General features: G+C 41.7%; 1 protein-coding gene across 1 annotated transcript; it reads left to right on the top strand.

The window, feature by feature from the left end:
- Window positions 1–4,253: 4,253 nt before the first annotated feature.
- LOC306735297 (uncharacterized protein) lies at window positions 4,254–15,630 on the top strand. The gene is made up of 4 exons (XM_079216756.1): window positions 4,254–4,307; window positions 9,932–10,951; window positions 13,030–13,200; window positions 15,169–15,630. The coding sequence occupies exons 2-4, from the start codon at window positions 9,952–9,954 to the stop codon at window positions 15,288–15,290; spliced, it is 1,293 nt and encodes a 430-aa protein (XP_079072882.1). The 5' UTR covers window positions 4,254–4,307; window positions 9,932–9,951; the 3' UTR covers window positions 15,291–15,630.
- The last annotated feature ends 3,237 nt before the right edge of the window (window positions 15,631–18,867 follow it).

Raw genomic sequence — 18,867 nt, 5'->3', positions numbered from 1 at the left:
GTGCAAACATCACTAACAGTGCAAACATCTCTAATGGTGCAAACATCACTAACAGTGCAAACATCTCTAACGGTGAAAACATCTCTAACGATGCAAACATCACTAACAGTGCAAACATCTCAAATCATCAGATTTATTTGTTGCACAACTAGTTATTTTAACACAAACTACAATCTTTTCCTGAACCTAACTAAGTAGATTTGTTGCCTGAACCTAACCGAGTTGTTTCCTGAGAAGACAGAGGTTTATTTTGAAAAGACTGTTTGCACATAACGAGCGGAAACTGCAGACACTTAGATCTTAAGCTATTATTGAGCATTGTTAATGGTGCAAATGAACGAAAATCCATCTCTGAATTCTCAAACTGAGCACATGACCTCGAATATATTACATGTTTCCACGTCATGACTTTCTAGATTTTGTCAGTTTACTCTACATCATCTCTTTCATGACAGTCTGCTTGATTCCACCGTCATATGTGAGCGACGCTACATGCAAACAGCATATTGCTATTCAACATCAAATGATGCTTAAAAAAAAACATTCATGCACGGATGAATAAGATAATTCTGTGTCTTGTGTGCTTGAACGAGCACTACATATGAATGAGTAAATGAATGAACCAGATTTATTTAAAGGGCAAACACTATTTCCACCCTCATGATTCACTCAACCACAAGTCTTTTTTTCTTCTTTTTTTTACGAACCAGGCTCCTCACTGAATTTATTTACCTATACATGTATCTACGGTACGTTAAATCCTCCGGGTGAAAGGGACGAATGCTCCCTTTCATTTATCCCAGCAAACACAGCATCCGTTAGGAAGAGCGAGGCGGCACTGGACGGTCTGATGAGTCAATGCTTTTTGTTTCAGTTTGTCTTGTTTTCTGCATGCTGCATGTTATTAAGATTTCATTAATAGATTAAAATGGAGAATAAATCCCAACGTTTTACTTTTTGGGGGGAAAAATAAATATCATGGATAAAGCTTCTCTATTTCAAAGAGCTTACAGCTTTCGATAGAATCACACAAATGACTAAAACCAAACATGCAAATATGCTCTCTATCATAAACTTAGCGTGATTGCTGCAAGCAATTTTTGTAGATAGACGCATCCCAATTCTCTCTTACTCGTGTATCATAACATTTTTGGACCTCATGGGGGCTGTTATATATCTTTTTGATATCTCTTACAGTTACTGAGATATGAATATTTCATTATTCATTATTTATTTGACTTTATGAACCGTGAAGCACATGGAAAAACAATATTGCATTTGGAATCTTAGTTTTGTGCTGTCAAAAACAGCACAAAACATTTTCTATTCTTTAAACTTGGTACATATTAAATCCAGAACAAAACACACAAATTTGTTTTTGTGTATCACTTACCGTTTATTTGTATTTGGCTTCCAAACTTTTGAAGACTTGCATCGAACGGGTAATAACTAATGCTATATGCTAAATTGGCTTGTAACCCAATTTGGGAATGTCTTAAAAATCTCCCAACAGGGGGCGCTACAGGAACATTAAAACCATGACTTCTATACCACCAGAAGGAGTCGCCCCCTGGTGGTCAGGAGAGAGAATGCAGCTTTAACACATGAAGCATAGACTTCTATACAACCAGAGGAGTCGCCCCCTGGTGGTCAGGAGAGAGAATGCAGCTTTAACACATGAAGCATGTACTTCTATACAACCAGAGGAGTCACCCCCAGGTGGTCAGTAGAGAGCATGCAGCTTTAACACATAAAGCATATACTTCTATACAACCAGAGGAGTCGCCTCCTGGTGGTCAGGAGAGAGAATGCAGCTTTAACACATGAAGCATGTACTTCTATACAACCAGAGGAGTCACCCCCAGGTGGTCAGTAGAGAGCATGCAGCTTTAACACATAAAGCATATACTTCTATACAACCAGAGGAGTCACCCCCAGGTGGTCAGTAGAGAGCATGCAGCTTTAACACATAAAGCATAGACTTCTATACAACCAGAGGAGTCGCCCCCTGGTGGTCAGGAGAGAGAATGCAGTTTAACACATGAAGCATATACTTCTATACAACCAGAGGAGTCGCCCCCTGGTGGTCAGTAGAGAGAATGCAAGTTTTAAGACTCTGCTACTTACTCACCAAAGTCAGAAATGTTCATGTTTATTATCAGCACTTACTTTTCTTTACTCATCCTGTTCTTTTATACGATAATAAAATGTTTCTGAAAAACATCATGCATTAATGATGCCTCGTCTAGTTTTGTCAGATATTCTCTCATCACCATGGTGATCTCTGTGTTTATGCCTTTTTTTGTGTGTGCAGTTTTTCCACTGAGGTCAAGTAAAAGTGGTCTTCAAAGTAAAAAAAAAATGGATGTATAATTTTCTGCATGCTCGTTTGCCATCATCGTAACCCTGATAATGACCTCGTTACGACTTCAGATCCTTTGTCACTGCCAAAAAAACAAAAACAAAACTGAGTGAACTTAAAACCTGGATCAGTATTCATAGATGTGCTACTCCACCGCTATGAAGCTCTTCATAATGTATTTGCCGCGGTTTCCGAGGGAACCCAACTTTTTACTTTTTCACTGCTTTTTCACACTTTTGTTTTTCAGGCCTGTTTACATCCTCTGTTCAAGACTTAGACACTTCCATTATTCACGTCCCTGAAGAGGCTACACGATCCCATTAGCTCCCGAACGCCGGCAGGCCACGCGAGGCGCCGGCAACAAGCTGCGCGTGAGGAACTCCGTGTGCTTCGGTGACGGTGAGCCTCGTTCATTGGCGGCGTCACAGTGGACGACCTCTGAACAATGACACCGTCACTGCTCTACTTAGCAAAGATGTCATTTGGTTATGATAACAAGGCGTGTGTGTCTGGACCTGGATGTGGAGGTTTTTGAAGTCCGAGCCGTAGCCTCCACTGAGAACACTCGGGTTATTTTGTTGTCTTTATTATGGTACATTTGATTACATCTATATGGTCCTTTTGTTCAATATGCTTCACGAGGAAGAGAGACATTACCGACCCCGTAAACTGGAGGGATTTTACGTTCAGCAAATACAATCGTGGGTATTTTACGAGCTTATTACAGTGTTTTTATTACTTAATATGCTTTCATTTTGACAATGGCTAGGCCAATAAAATAAAAGTAAATAACAAAGACAGGGTTTGGCATTCCTCCCCAGGATTTAAATGCCCGACAGCGTGGAGGAAGCAGAACACGCAAAATTGACAGAAAGTATCGAATAAAAACAAACTGGAATGTGATATATAAACATATATTGTTTTGTTGATGAACATTAATGGCTGAGGAAAGTGTATTGTGCGTTTGTCGGCAGGGAAAAAACAAGAAAGGACATTTTGACACGTCACAGAAGGAAAAACACAAGAATAAAATGAATGGTGGCTGAATTCCATTTCGCTGCTTCAGTTTCAGGCTCCCGGAGGCCTGCTGGCTCACTGCCGCTCTGGTCTGGTTTACTGGGACGCTTCAGCACAATGGAGCCATTGTTAGTGTTAAAAGTGACACCTGGAAAGAAAAAAGATACAAAATAAAAAGCCCTATTGCTGAACGTTGAGGTTCTCTATTTCTTTCAATCCACTTGAGGGACTTTTTTTAACTTTCAGGTTCATTAACAAAACAAGTCCGGCCGCTCCTCGCTCTCCTCGACTAGCAGGAGCGGCTCGGGCTTTAAGTGCCACTTCAGCTGCCGCTCTTTAGCCGCCGCGTGACGCGAGTCGACGGAGCGGCGAGGCCGACAGAAACTAGACGGAAAAAAAAACAACAAGAAAAGAAATCCCGGTTCGCTTTGCACCCGAGAGTTCACAAAGCCACACGTCACTCGGTAGCCTGATATGGACCGAGAGACAAAAGGCGTGGATGAAACCCGAGCTTCGCCAGCCTCCTGTCTGTTGCCATAGCAGCCGTTAGGTGAGAATAAAACAAAATTAAAAAAAACTGAATCAGGACAGAGCTCAGAGGACCTGTGGCACTGGGATCCACCCGAATGAGACGTTTCCCCGTCTCTCGGCCTCTTGCTCCTCTGCTTCCCGGCCCCCGCGGGGCCTTTTTCACAGCGGCTCAGGGCGTGTTGCCGCCGCTGGCAGGTGCAGAAGCAGGTTGAGCAGGTTGTTTCCCGAATCAGCCCTCCTCCTCCTCTTCCTCCTCCTCTTCCTCCTCCTCTTCCTCCTCCTCCTCCTCGTCTCGTCTCTCCGGGGCCGACTGAATGCTGATTCATTCTCACATGTTGGCAGCTCAGAGAAGAGATTTAGTTGCACCTGTTCTCATCTGATATAGCCGAAGAAAAAGGTAAGGATTAACTGAGAAGAGGATTTAATTAGTTTTTTTGTCTGTTTCATTTTTACTCTGGAAATGTGTGACGTGTGATTTTTATTTTCCGTCTATTTAATACGATTTGAGTTGTGGTTTTATTTTCAAGTTAACAACAGAAATATTTAGAATTTTCTTTTTTATGAAGGTTTGTGCGGTAACTTGAACACGTTAAAAATTCATTATAATTTGGATAAATATATGAGTATCAGAAATGCCTTCAAGTATGAAAGAGTTACTGTCACTGGATGCCGAAACATCAAGTGAGTGACAAACACACTGAACTTCACATCAGCGACACAGGGATACAAACTCACAAGTACAGGAAGAGCTGAAGTACTTAGATCATTTACTTAAGCATTAAAAAGTAAGACCTCACTATGAAAATAGAATAAAAATAAAAGGCCTGAATTCATTTCAGTAAAGTACAAGTGAAATATTAGCAACAAAAGGTACTTAAGAGAATTAAAAGTGAAAGTCCTTGGTCGAGGTGAAGCCGATTTGTACGCCTTTTAATATCTTTAAATCTATATTAACACAACATATTGTTAGAACTCATCTTGCGTTTATCTTCATAATCTGCAAATAAAAAGACAAATAATAGCCTGACACTAAAGGATGTTGTGGCGTGAAAAACACACTCTTTCTCTGAGATTTAGTGGAGGAAAAGGTATATTAAAAAAAGCATAAAGTATCTCGAAGTTGTGCGGTATTTGGCCTTTTTAGTAACTTTCACCCCCTGCTTGGAATGTAGTCTCATACAGATGCCGAAGTCGACAGTTCAGGTGATAATAACACAGATGAACTTTCAACAAATCGAGTAATTTGCAACATAAATGCCATGTAATTAGAGTCGTGTGTGTGTGTGTGTGTTGAAATCGTGTGTGTGTGTGTGCAGGAAGTGTATTTGTTCTTGAGTCTCCGGCAGTGTGTTTAAGACGTTGAGGTGGTAGATGGTCGGGACTCCGACAGGCGTGGAGTGGGAACTCTCTTCAACTCTCTTTTGTCTGAGTCTTTCGCCGTTGGAGGTAAAACATCGACCGACGGCGCAGAGACTCTTTGGCGGGGCGCTGACATTCAAACGGCCTCTCAGCGGGACGGCCGCTCGGCTCGCTGTAACTTTCAAAGGAACAGGTGGAGAGTTGTTCCCAACACGGCTTCACACGATACGAGGATGTTTTGACTGTGGACAGGAAGTGACACGCAAAAACAGCTCACCGATGACACGTTCTCATCAAAACAAACTGGCTCTATATTCCTTTCGTCATTCATACCACGACAGAGCGTGTATCAGAGGTGTGTCAGGCACCAACCATGCGAATATGTATAATATGTTCATATTTTATCATCAATTTAAGATAACTTGATTTTTTTGGCAGATAATGTGGGGAGAGAGAGAGAGAGGAGCTTAATTAATTGCATGACTGAAGATCTCCATTTCATAACTCCATATAGAAGGGTCAGGGTGTTTTTATTCTCTCCTTTTTTGTCAGTTTTCGATGGCAGATGGCGTTAAATACTGCGATACCCACGAGTCCTATCTGCATAATTAGTCCTGTAGTAAACCCAACGCACTTTATTGTTTCAAGCGAGAACAAAACACAGCACCAGAAACTGATTTGACTCATTTACTTCGGTTGTTTTCAGTGTAATCTTCCGTTCACCAAAACAGTGCAGGAAACCGCTCTGAATAGAAGTTTCTTACTGATCTTGTTTTACTTGAGAGCTCCACGGAGGTTAAAAAAAGCAATTTTCCAGCCAGGTGAGGCCCGTCAAACCGGTTTGTTTATTCCAGTTAATCACCGCTGCAGTGTTTTAAGCTCCCAGTTGTAATTGTATCTTGGGGGATGAGTCATGTGCTTTCAGAGCCATATTATCCAACCTGGGTCTAATTCCCATGACGTCAAATACTGGCGCTTTGTCACACCTCAGTGCGTCTGATACCGACCTCAGCGTCTGTATTATGATAGCGTGATGACGTAGTATGAAGACCAAGAACCCATCTGGGAGACCAGTGTTCGCGTCCCTAACTGTTGTCTAGTACATTTTGGGTAATGTGCTTATTTTAACCCTTTTTCCCATCAAACTAAGCGATTTTGTTTGTCATAGTTTGTGTGTATACGAGAGCGTCAATAAGCCAAGGAAATGGCAGGAAGTGACGAGTCGGCGTGAAAATGCTTTGTATTTTCAGCCAACTTGAGTGGTTTGATTGATCCTGCATTCACAACGCAGGCGGCATCATAAACCAGTCATTTCCCACAGAGCAGAACAAAAAAACAGACAGAAACGTGGCTGATAAACAAGCTTGAAGTGAAACTGGCAACGGAGGAACATTCCTGGCTTATTGACAGTCAATACAGTGGCTTGTTTATTTAATTAATTCAGAACGCAGGTTTCATCTTTTGGAAGCGTGCAATTGGTGAGAAGTTTCCACAAAACCCAACTTGTATTTAAAAGATGAAGTGATTATTATTGTTTTTGATGCATTTGGTGCATTTGGGTTGATTAGTAAAGAAAAAAAAAGGCTTATTTTCAGTTAGTGTTACCCTGGTTGACGAGTTAAAATATGTCGTGAGAGGTAAAACCAGAAATGTGAAATCCACAGATTTGAATATTTGAGGCCGCTGCTGCTGCAGGACACAATAATTCACACTGCAGACGGAGCCGGTTTCACTGCTTTTAAAACGCTGCTTCCAACAAAGCCACCGATCCACAGAGGTTGTGTTCAGACCGCAGATGTTTGTTTTCTCGCATCCGACCTCTGAAGACTGGCGGCTTGCTCTGCTATTTGCAAGTGATCAGATTCAATGTGCGGCTCAGCGAGTGGTCGTGCACCGCCTGTAACTTGGCCCGTGGCACCTCCACTTTTCAAAACTGATAAAAGCATTATTTACATGTCGGGATTAAACAAAGAAGGCTAATTAGTTTTGAGATGCTTTAGAAGGAAGAGATCTTAAGTGAAAGTCAAATGCTTTAAAGGATATTCCACCTTGATTTCTTCATAATGCATTGAGTACTTGACTTCTTCCTTTTCGGTGCTTGTATAAGGGCTATGAAGTAGTCCATGAGAATATGAGATATGAGTTTAAATATAGTCACAGCTCCTCGTCGGCATTGCTGTGGGTGTTTTGCCGGTTGCACTAAACATTTTGTTTGCACGCCCTCTTGACATTTTGGAAAATATTGCAACCACAAGTGTGTTGAGTATGAACGCCTTTACGTGCTCGTGACTTGCGAGTAGGAAGTGGAAGTGCCAGTAGACAATGCATGTTGGCATCTGTCCACAGGCTGTTGTCCTCCATATAGCCATCCTCCAATCATTCTGCTCAGCACCTCCGCACTTTGAAATACGATTTGAGCGACGAGAGCGTCCGGACTGAAAACACGTCTGTAGCAATCCCATAAGAATCACGGATCCGACTTTGCTAAAGTTGATTTTTGTGTGTGTTAATTTGTCCAGATTTAGTGAAATCAATCTGAATGCAATCTGGATATGCCAAGTAACTGATTTGAGCTGGCAGTCTGAACACGGCCAAATCCACTCACGGTGAAAAAAGGCCCTGCAGGGAAATAACTGGAGCTGCAGACATTTGTGTATTGGAGTGAAGCCGAGAGGAAAACACACACAGCTCACAGGGCACCTGTGTAAATTCACCCTGTCATTTAGCTCTGTGTTGGGGCCGTGTTGACCTGTGGGTAGCCCGCTGTGTAAAGTCACCAACAAGCTCCAGATGTAGCAGCTAAGGGGGTTGTGGTGTGTGTGACGCCGTGGCCCCGTGTTCACCGCAACATCAACCCTGACAGACGGGTGGTGGGACCGGATTAGTTGTTCAAGGATTTCCATCATGACTTGTGTCAGTGCAGCTGACCGGAGCTGTACAAGCCGGGGATGTTGTGCCTCGGGAAGATGGGAACAACCACAGATGTCCACAGAAAAAGGAGCAGAACGGACTGTTTTCTAAAGGGTTATCTGACTGACACAAGAGGAAGTGGCCATCTTGTTAGTTATGTAATAATCTTTGAAATACAAGTAGGGACCGTTTGACCCGGCGCTGCCACTGACCAGCAGGCCGCTGTTCGGCTCCTTTTCTGTCACCTTTTGTAGCATTAAAGCTTGGTGGAATTAGAAATCTAGTTAACTAGCCAGCTCGTTATTTTCTGTAACCAGTGTGGCAATAAAATAAAGTAATACGCTTTTAAGTAGGAGTGTGTGGACAAAGTGCTACGTCCTGCTGTGTTGATGTCACTTTGTGTGCGGTCAGTTAGACAGAAGAAAAAAGAGCAGAACAAATATTCACATATATTCACCAAATAAATCTTCATCCATTCTTTTGTGTGTGCAATATTTGCTCTGTACTATGAATTGAAGTTATTTTTTGACTTTTCTTGGAAATAGCCTCAGGGCTCTCAAGTTTTTAAGACAGGTAAGAGTGACATATCCCCCCCCCCCCCGGCCGCGCCTCCGCCCATGCCGTATGCCAGCCCTGTAGCCTGTTCTCAACATACACTTAAAAGTCGGGTTACAAACCGCTACTACCTTCGATCAGTGTCCCCATTAGCTCCCCGCTGTAGCCAGCTAGCGCTCTTGCTAGCTCTCTTGCTAGCGCTCCTGCTAGCTCCCCGACAACCCCTGAAGGTAGCGGGACCAGCGCCGGCTCGACACCCGACTCGGGCAGAGGGGACGTGGTAGTAACAGCAGCAGCGGGGAGCTAGCAGCAGCACTAGCTAGCGCTGCTGCTAGCTTGCTACAGCGGGGACACCCACTGGAGGTAGAAGCGGCTTGTAACCCGACTTTTACAGTCTATAAAGTTGGATGATATGGTTGAACTGCAACAATGATAAGAACACAAAATAATGAGACATTTTTCCAGTGTGAAGGTTTATTAGGACCATAAGAAACGGACTAAGTGTCAGTTCAAAATCCACTTCCTGACTTTTGTTGGAGCTCTCAACCGTATCACATGTTCTTCATTTGCAGATGAAGTTTGCTCAGTTGCCGTACAGATGTCAGACCTCCTAGTTGCTTGTGAGCATCATGGAAACATCAGTGGACAAAACTACTTCATTAGTTACATCAAACCAACAATATTTATACATGTAAAACTAAAATCTAAATATATATATATAAACAAACAAAATGTTAATATTATTTTTTTAATAAAACATCTGCTGGGAATTGATAAACAGTATTGTATAAAATAATAATGTATTAAAATCACATTAATATATTTCAATATAACAATATTTTCGATAAACAATAATATTCCTTTTCCAACATAATTAGTTTTAATTAGTAAGCACTCACATCTAACGTATAATAATATGAATAACTTTATTCATAAAGCACCTATGAAAGCAAAGGCAGAGAAAGCAAAAGTAATATAATGATATAACAGAAACAGTGAGGTCCAATAAAAGACAAAATAATGTTTAATTTAAACTCTGATCAAACAGTGCAATGGATGAAACAATACAACAATAATGGATAAATAAAGAAGTAAATATAAATAAAAATACAATAAAAGAAATGCAGAAAAGCGTGTTCAACTTTTTAAAACCCTGGTGTATATACTTAAAGTTTTATGTTCTCTCTTGTGTTTCAGAGTGAAAACCAAAGGGGAAAATGGAACGGTATTTAAAAATCACAGTCGGCCTTCTTCTGTTCGTCCAAGCTCTTCACCTGGCATCGCTCCAAAATTCAACAGACTCTCCGGGGCGGACGATTGATCCAAGCTGGCTGCGTCAACTGGCGAAAAAGAAGACAGCTGTGAGTCAAAACGCTGCAGTTACGGACGAGGAGGCCAAATACGACCAGGGGTCTGACGGTATGGCTTCAGGTAGCAACGACAGCGGCATGATAGCATCCGGCTTCATGACGATACATTCTGACGAGGAGAAGAACGTAGCCGGCCGAGAGCTCCCCGCGTCTCTTACGTTCCCCTCGACGCCTCAAACTGAACAACCAAACGCCGCCATTTCTCCAAATAACACCGCGACTGCAGCGCCCGGAGACTCAAGCCGGGTCAAGGAGGGACTTCCCAACTCGAAGAAGAAAGTGGCCGGCCGCGACCCGACCGCTGTCCCCTTGACTCTTCAAACTGAACAACCAAATGCCACCATTTCTCAGAATATTACTGCAACTGCAGCGCCCGGAGATAAAACCAATGGCACCAATTTGCAGATGACGACCTCGGCTCCAGGCGGCAACGAGACGCAAGGACCCAACGGGACAGAGTCTACCAACGGGACAGAGTCTACAAACGCAACGGAGTCTACCAACGCAACAGGGTCTACCAACGGGACAGAGTCTACCAACGGGACAGAGTCTACCAACGGGACAGAGTCTACCAACGCAACGGAGTCTACCAACGCAACAGGGTCTACCAACGCAACAGGGTCTACCAACGCAACAGGGTCTACCAATGGGACAGAGTCTACCAACGCAACAGGGTCTACCAATGGGACAGAGTCTACCAACGCGACAGAGTCTACCAACGCAACAGGGTCTACCAACGCAACAGGGTCTACCAACGCGACAACTGCGATACCCGCGACCCCCGCTGCTCCGATCACACCCGAGAGGTCCAACAGGACGGACTCGGATGCGAGCAGCTCAGAGAGAGGTACTGCTGCCGTTTCCAGGTGGTCACAGTATCCTGGTGCACCTTTTGGTTACCAGAAGAAGAAAAAGAGAATTGTGTGAAATTTCAAACAGAACCAGAACAGGCAGAAGAGTCTTTACAGTTCACTTTTAGAGGCTTATAGTAATACAATGCTTATTTCTTAAGAGCGTAGATCCCTGCTGCTTTTTACAGCCCTTTCCCACTGGCAGAGGACAAACGCCCGTTCATTGAGAAGGAAAAGGTTGGATTGGGTTTCACGCGCTATCAATGTGGCGGCTATGAGGAGAGGGGTTTATTACAAGCACCTTCTTAGCAGGACAATGAACCCCTGTTTTAGTGTCAAAAATCCCCTGAGAGAGCCGTCTGGGACTGAGGTCAAAGGTATTTGTGCTGCCTCCGCGCCGGAGCGTGAGACTTCTCTTCTGGTGTCAACCCCAAGATCAGGGAGATAGCATCGAAAAAGGCGGCTTTTCATATAAGCAGTGTGAATATTTCTATTTAGCAAAGCAACTTCTCCTGCAAAGTAGACGTGGGAGAAAACTAGCGACACCATGTCAGAAAAAAATAAAAAAGGCCTTTACAGAGCTGGTGCCAGGTTGGGATAACTGTAAAATAAAACTTCACACGGACAGATGTGACAGGAGGATATAACACTGAGAGATGATAGCAATAAACAGTTGGAAAACAGTTGCTAGCAACACAAGACACACAAAAAGAAAAACTCCATGGTTACCGTGACAGGGACAGCGCGAGCCGAGCACACCGAGTACTTTCACACAGAGCAACGAAAAAAACGGGAAAAAAATAATCCGTGAGGTCGATTTTTTTATGAGCTTTTGCCCTGCAATTTAAGGAATGAACCGATCACATCGTGTCATATATGTACAACCTCATTGTGCGTCGTCCGAACCAAGACGGGAAACTTTATTACTCCTTTCAACGTAAGACAAAGGCAGCGCAGCCCAGATCCACTCCTTCTATTCTTAATTTTCACAATAAAAGCCTATACTACATAACTGTGATACAAAAAGTGCTGTAAATCAGCAAATCTGCATCACTGCTGGTATGAATAGTTTCACGTGGATATATGGACCAAATTTCACAGCTATCCATCCAATAGTTATTGAGCTATATCAGACATCAGACAGATTTCAAAAGCCAACATTCAAAAGGGAGTCGGGTAAGATTACTAGAAAGAATGAAGAACAAACACTTCCACTCGTATTGTATTACGTCTACTTTCAAATGAGGGAAACAATGCACTGCCTTGAAAAATAAATGGTCTCCTGGTTCAACTTGCCCCAGGTTAAGGTTAAATTGATCCCAGAAAGTGGGTAATTGAGCTATTTGTGGATAAACAGAGCTGCTGAATTATTTATGTGCGAGTCCTGATAAAATACAACTGTATTTCTTTGTCAAAGGATATTGAAAACCTTTCTGTCACTTTCAGAAACAGCCCTTTTCCCGCCCACTGAAGTTGCCCTGAACTCAAATGAAACAGAAGAGTTGAACAAACAATTACACTTTGCAAATTGTGAACTTTGAGTCTGTGGTTTTATGTTTTTAACGGTCACACATTAAGTTAGAGCATGAAGGGTTCAAATGGAAGGTGTTATAAAATGCACACCTGTGCAGCTGTTAATAATGTGAGAGCACGTAATGCAGGTAATGATACGCTCAGAGCTATAATTACATATATAGGAGTATGTATATATAGAACTGAATTGCTACATAATTAAAAGTTGTCTTGTGACAAATACCGGGAACTGCAGTAATAATTTGTCACATTTCACCTCTGATGATGAGCACGGCCTGCCGTCTTTAAATATTCAAATGTATTCAAGAAATTATCATGATTTCTGGCTCGTTAATTGCATTAATTATCGCAGTGTAAATTTGACAAATCTGTACAGTCGACTAATTGGGATGTGTATCTACTGGAAACGCACTTTCCAAAACACATTCCAGCTGTAATGATCTGCCAATTAACCCTCAAAGACAGCAGTGGATATGAATCATTTTGTTGTTGACATATTATTTATTTTTTGTCTCCCACCCTTTCGACCCTCTGAATAAAGGTTTGTCAAAAGACACCCACCAGGGTCAAAATAGCGGAGCGTGGGGCGCCATTCTGGGCATCGGGGTGGCGGTGGCCCTCGTTGGACTGGTGGCCTACGTCATCCTGAAGAATAAATTCGGGACTGGTTTCACTCACAGGAAACTGGTTGAGGAGTATCCTTCAGACCCAGGTATGTCCCGACTTCATGGAATTTTAAAGGAAAACTCCACCCTACGACATGTACAATTACACTGTTAAGCATCACTCTGTAATTGCTGGATTTTCAGGATTTAATTAGGTTGCTAATTTTGATCCAACAATGTCATCTAATATATATAAAAAAGAAAACGTCGGTAGGTGGCCGACAGCTTGCAAACTCATCCAATATCATGTTAATATATGTTAATAGTTTTTTGAAGTCACATCCCCATGAAAAACAGCACTTTTTATAATAGTACATTTTAAATAAAAGTGAAAACATACTAGACGTTTAAATGACCGCTACTCTGTCCAGCTGTGCGAGCTGCGTTACCAATGACTCAGCAGAGAAAACATGTTAAAGATATAAAGATAAAAGCGACCGCTAAAGATCCAACACATTCTCACCCTAAGCGCCGAACTATGATGCTCTTGGAGTGTCATTGAAGGCGTGTCATTATACCCTCCTGTCATGTATAATATCTTCTCAAATTAAACTTCCGTCTTCACAGGATGTTTAGTTCAGGTTAATTAAAACCACTTAGTTAGAGTTAAAGTTTTTAAACCCCAAAAAACTGAAAATTAAGAAAATCTTGAGTCAATGGAGCAGAGCCGGATTGTGGTCGAAGCCTGGTCGGATCTGCGCTACGATTGGCCAGTCTTCCTTTGAGGGGCGGCACTTAGCCAATGGGCAATTAGCTTTACAGATGCCTGCTGTCTTTATGCTAAGCTCAGCTAACCAGTTGCTGGCCATGGTTACATAATAACGTCCAGACATGAATGGCATCGATCTTCACATCTAACTATTTTCTTCAGCCCTTCGTGAACAGTTTGAACTAATAGCATTTTTCTTGTTCACCGTTTCTCCGACACGCCCTCAAACTTAATCTTCCTGTTCAGGTCTGACTGAAATGAATCCGCGTGTTTGTTTTTCTGCTACATCATGTACAAGTATGTATGCGAGTCGGATTCCTGATCAAATAGTTTGGTCTCCAACGCCCCAACCACCATTGTTGCACAGGACACACAAAAGACTGATGACTTCTGCCCGAGCGGTAAAATATAGAATAGAGTTGAGATCACGTTGACCTAGAGTACACAAACAAGACAAGCCAGTTTTATTTATATCCTAATATCGCAAATTAGAAGTAGGCATACAAATGAAAAAAAAAGAAGAAGAAGCCAACAAATTACACTGAAATGGGAAAGTAAATTAGTGTAATGTGTCTTTTTAAACCACCCTCACACCTTAGCCATATTATTTAAAAAAAGATTTATCTCAACATCAGCCGGTCAAAGAATCTGTCATATTTTTCCACCTGGTAAATTGAGGCACCACATCTCTGTGTCGCAGTTGTTTTTCTGCAGCTAGGAGTCAGTCACTACTCCAGTGTTCCCACTTACCTTCAATCTGCCTTGTTTACTCTTACCTCTGCTCGGTGTAGTGATTTCCTCCATTTCCCCAAAATGACTTTCAAAATGCTCCATAAATTGGACGTACCCCTGTTGCCTTCAGTGCTCGTAGGTGAGGAAAACAGGAATGACGGGAAGGCGGTTTATTCACGAACAAGTGCTTTGCATGATGGATTTGTTTGGACGCTCGGTATGCTTGCTTTTTTGCCTCTTTTTTGTCTTTCACGGTAAAAAAGCTAGACTGTAAATATATATTAATAGGATGTTGCATTGTTGATGTTACATGACAATAAAAACCACAAAGTGGACCCACAATCAGCAGAAACAGATAATAACAGCAATGCAAATGCTTTTATTATGGATGTTGTACCAAATGTAATTATCAGTAAAAAAAACAGTAACTATAAAGACCACAAAAACATTAAAGCTTCCCCTGTAAATCACAGGGGGATAAATTATTATTTTTCTGCGTAATACAATTTCACAAAGGCATTACAGAGAAAGAGTCCAACTATACAAATGTTTCACTAACTTGTCTGCTCCCTAGTTCTCAGATTAGACAACTCCCCCCCGCTGGACTTGGACTTCGGACTTGGTGGTCCGGCCTATTACAACCGAGGACTCCAAAAGGACAACATCCAGATGGGCAACATCCCCGGACGCCACTGAGACCGACCGGACTCACGAGACCAGAGTCGCGAACTCCCTCAAAAGAAAGTCGGCCTGTTATGCTTTTTTTTTTGTGGCGTTAGATAGACAACCCTATAACGCAGACTTTTGTAACTAAGACATCGGAAGTGGCCATTGTGGACGAGCGTGTGAAGGCGGGCTGTTTTCAACACACAAATCATACTTCGGACCATGCTTCAACGTATTGCGTTGTGATCTACTGAAGGCAATCTGCACAGCAACGGCCAAAATTAACTGTCAGCCATTTATGTATGTATGTTGCCAAAGGGTATCAAATGAAGTCTTTCCTAATGAAGAATATGCTTTGCAGCTGATGAAGGATGTTAAAAATGTATATTTGTCATTACCTTTGGTTTCAATTTTAATATATATATATATATATATACATATATATATATATATATATATATATATATATATATTTGGGTTTGAATAGGAAGCACAACATTATGTACAAGACAAGCAAAACAAAGACATTAGCATATAATCAGATCAAACCAGAATGTGACCCCTGCTGATGCAAAACAGGAGTAGAAAAGCATAAAAATAATGCTGTTGTTCTGCAGCCTGAACAACAGACGACACAGCTGGCCCGCCGAGGCGTTCGCAGCACTGTTCAGAAGCCCACGGTGAACAATAACACGATCCATATCAACAATCACACGCTGCTGCAGCATCGGGGCGGCAGTAAGAATTTAAATCTTCTGACTGCGCTTTCAGATATCCCACGACTGGCGGTCGCAGCCAGAGTCGGAGAAGCAATACGTCAAACAGAAAAGACTTGAGTTTGTTTTCCTTGCGCCAGCCGGAGGGAGGCGGAGGGAGGCGGCTGCTGTTTTGTTATTCATAGACCGAGGGTTTGGTATTCAGGCAACAACTAAATCATCATAATGTACTGCTTAAAGCTTCTGACCTCCAGGTGTCCAAACAGAGATTTGGAGTTTCCTGTAGCGACAGTGTGCACCTGCAGGGTATTTAGAGCAAATTTAAAATATACCTTTATTGCTGGATTTAAAATAAATACATTAAATAAAACAGCGTTATCTTTAGCAAGATTGATACAATAGTTATGCAAGTAGGAAACAGTCAGGGGATTAACTGCACTTTCTCCTTTTTATATACAGCATATCTAATGCTTTTGTAAGATCAAAATCGAAAACTATTTCATAAATGTCAATGTTTCAACATTCTTACTTTTCTATGTCATATAAAAAACTTGTAATAATATATATGTGAATCTAGAAGACATCTTCCAGCTCCCTGGATCCTTTCCCTCGTCAGTACCTGAGTGAAGCTCAAACAATGTGCTTCTTGATTATGATTGATATGTGCATCATCTTGGGCCCAAGCAGCCAACAATAACTCGGCGATGTGGGATTTCTTTCTTCTTTGTTGGTGTGGTGAGACGGTTCTAATTTCAGACATCAATCAAGTGCGAGAAACATTTTGTCCCGACCGAGGGAGGAGTTTCTGTGTCGCACTGTTGAAGAATGGCAGCGATTGCTGCAGAAACTATGCGGGGCAGTTGCATGATGGGAGACCTCGACATCGGTTACCACTGCTTGTGAAATGTAACAGAATTTGATGGCGATGCCTTAATAAACAACCAAAGCCCAAGAAATGTTTGCTTCATTTTGTGGGTTCATAATAAAAGGCTTAGGACTTTGTTTTTCCTCTCAAGATATGTAAACAGTAATAGTTATTTTACTCATTAAACACACGCACACACACACGCACACACACACACTTCAGTATCAAGAAACTATTTGGGTTTCTTTCATAAATCACGAAAGCTTGATCTATGGGGAGATAGTGCCGGTTTAAATTAAACAACAATTTAGGATGCGATTGTTTGGCAGCGTGCTGAAACCAATTAGATGAAGCCGAACCCCCGCTAAACAATGTACATATCTCATCGTTGGGGTTGTATGGGCAGGTTAATTTACACTTCCAGCCGAGCCAAATTGATTAGAATGAAGTTAAACGATCGCTATCTAAATTGAGGCTATGTCAAATTAATTATTGGCTAAATTTAAATTAATTTTCCTCAAGCTAGCTCACTGGAAATGGGTTTCACCCAGAAGTCTGGCCTGTTGTAATGACCCAAATCATTGTTTCCTTATCAGATGAGCCACCGCGACAGTGAAACGGTCAGCGGTGCTTTCTGCTGAAATCCAGGGATTTATTTTATGAACAAGAGGCTTTGGTGTCAATGGTATGGAAGCCTGTTTCCGCACACACACACACACACACACACACAAAAATAGATAAAAAGTCATTATTATGAGAAATTATGAAATACAAAGTCATAATAATGAGATAGAAAGTCGAAATTATGAGATAAAAAGTCATAATAATGAGATAAAAGGTCATCATTTTGAAATTTCGTAATAATAATCTCATTATTAGGACTTTTTATCTCATTATTTCGACTTTCTATCTCATAATTATGACGTTTTATCTAATAATTTCAACTTTCTATCTCATTATTATGACTTTTTAATTTTAATTTTATTTTTTGTGGCAGAACGGGCTTCCACACAATGGAGGCTCACCAAGGAACACGCATGTTCTTGGAGGGACTTTAAAAAAACCAACTGTAAATGTCTCTCTTACGACTCAGAAAAAGGAAGAACACAAAACGAGGAAAGAGGAAGAGAACAAAGACGAACCGGCACAGAGACAGGAGGGAAGGTGTTGGTGATTAGACACCGGTGGGATCGATCAGGGGCGGGTGCAGACAAACACACAAAGGCAGGAAGTGAAGTAGTCTGAAACGAGGGGAGGTGAGCAACACAAAATAAAACAGGAAATACTATAATAATAAAAAATAAAGAACCATAACTCAGGAGGCATGGCAGCGCCAATGTTAATGTGGAATTGCCAACGTGAAAGTGCTGAATTTTGAATCTCGAATTTTGCCTTTAATAGCAAATCTGAGATATAATCGGATTTCACATTCAAACTTCTCCTGTCATGTTCTCAGCATGTATATCAAGGAACTACATTTTCCTTCATTTATTTTCCTGCAATTTTAGTTAGTGTGGTAATTAAAAAAATACAGTATTTCACCAGCAAGATACGGTACAATTTACAGTAGCTCTATGGAATTGGAGAGATACGGTTAATTACCGTCACTACGGTAATTAGTTAGTAATAAGTAGTAAATTACAGTAAAAAGAAACACTTGACCATTGAGATCATGACACCAAGGGTTATGACTCCCAGAATGCATTGGTTTTACAGCAATATACAGTAGAAGCCTAACACGGTAGATCACTGTTAGAATGTCAGTAAGATTTCAGCGCATGGAAGTCGGGAACGTCATCAGGTTCCTCTTCTTCTCTTAACTTGCAGAAAACCGGATCCTCCTCACATGAAGCACGCCATGTGTCATTGCTTTATGCCTTGCAAAATTGAGTGTATTTTCCAAAATGCCAAATAGTTAATGGTTTATAACCAACGCCATGTGGGCCTGTTGGAAAAAGGAAATACTTTGTGATAAATAATGATCGTAGGCTCTGACGCGCTCCAGTCGGACACGCACCATGGAGGT

The sequence above is a fragment of the Taurulus bubalis genome (assembly GCF_910589615.1).
Source record: "Taurulus bubalis genome assembly, chromosome: 4".
Taxonomy (NCBI): Eukaryota; Metazoa; Chordata; class Actinopteri; order Perciformes; family Cottidae; genus Taurulus; species Taurulus bubalis.
Note: the sequence above shows the minus strand (reverse complement) of the source record. Positions and strands in the feature narration are given on the sequence as shown.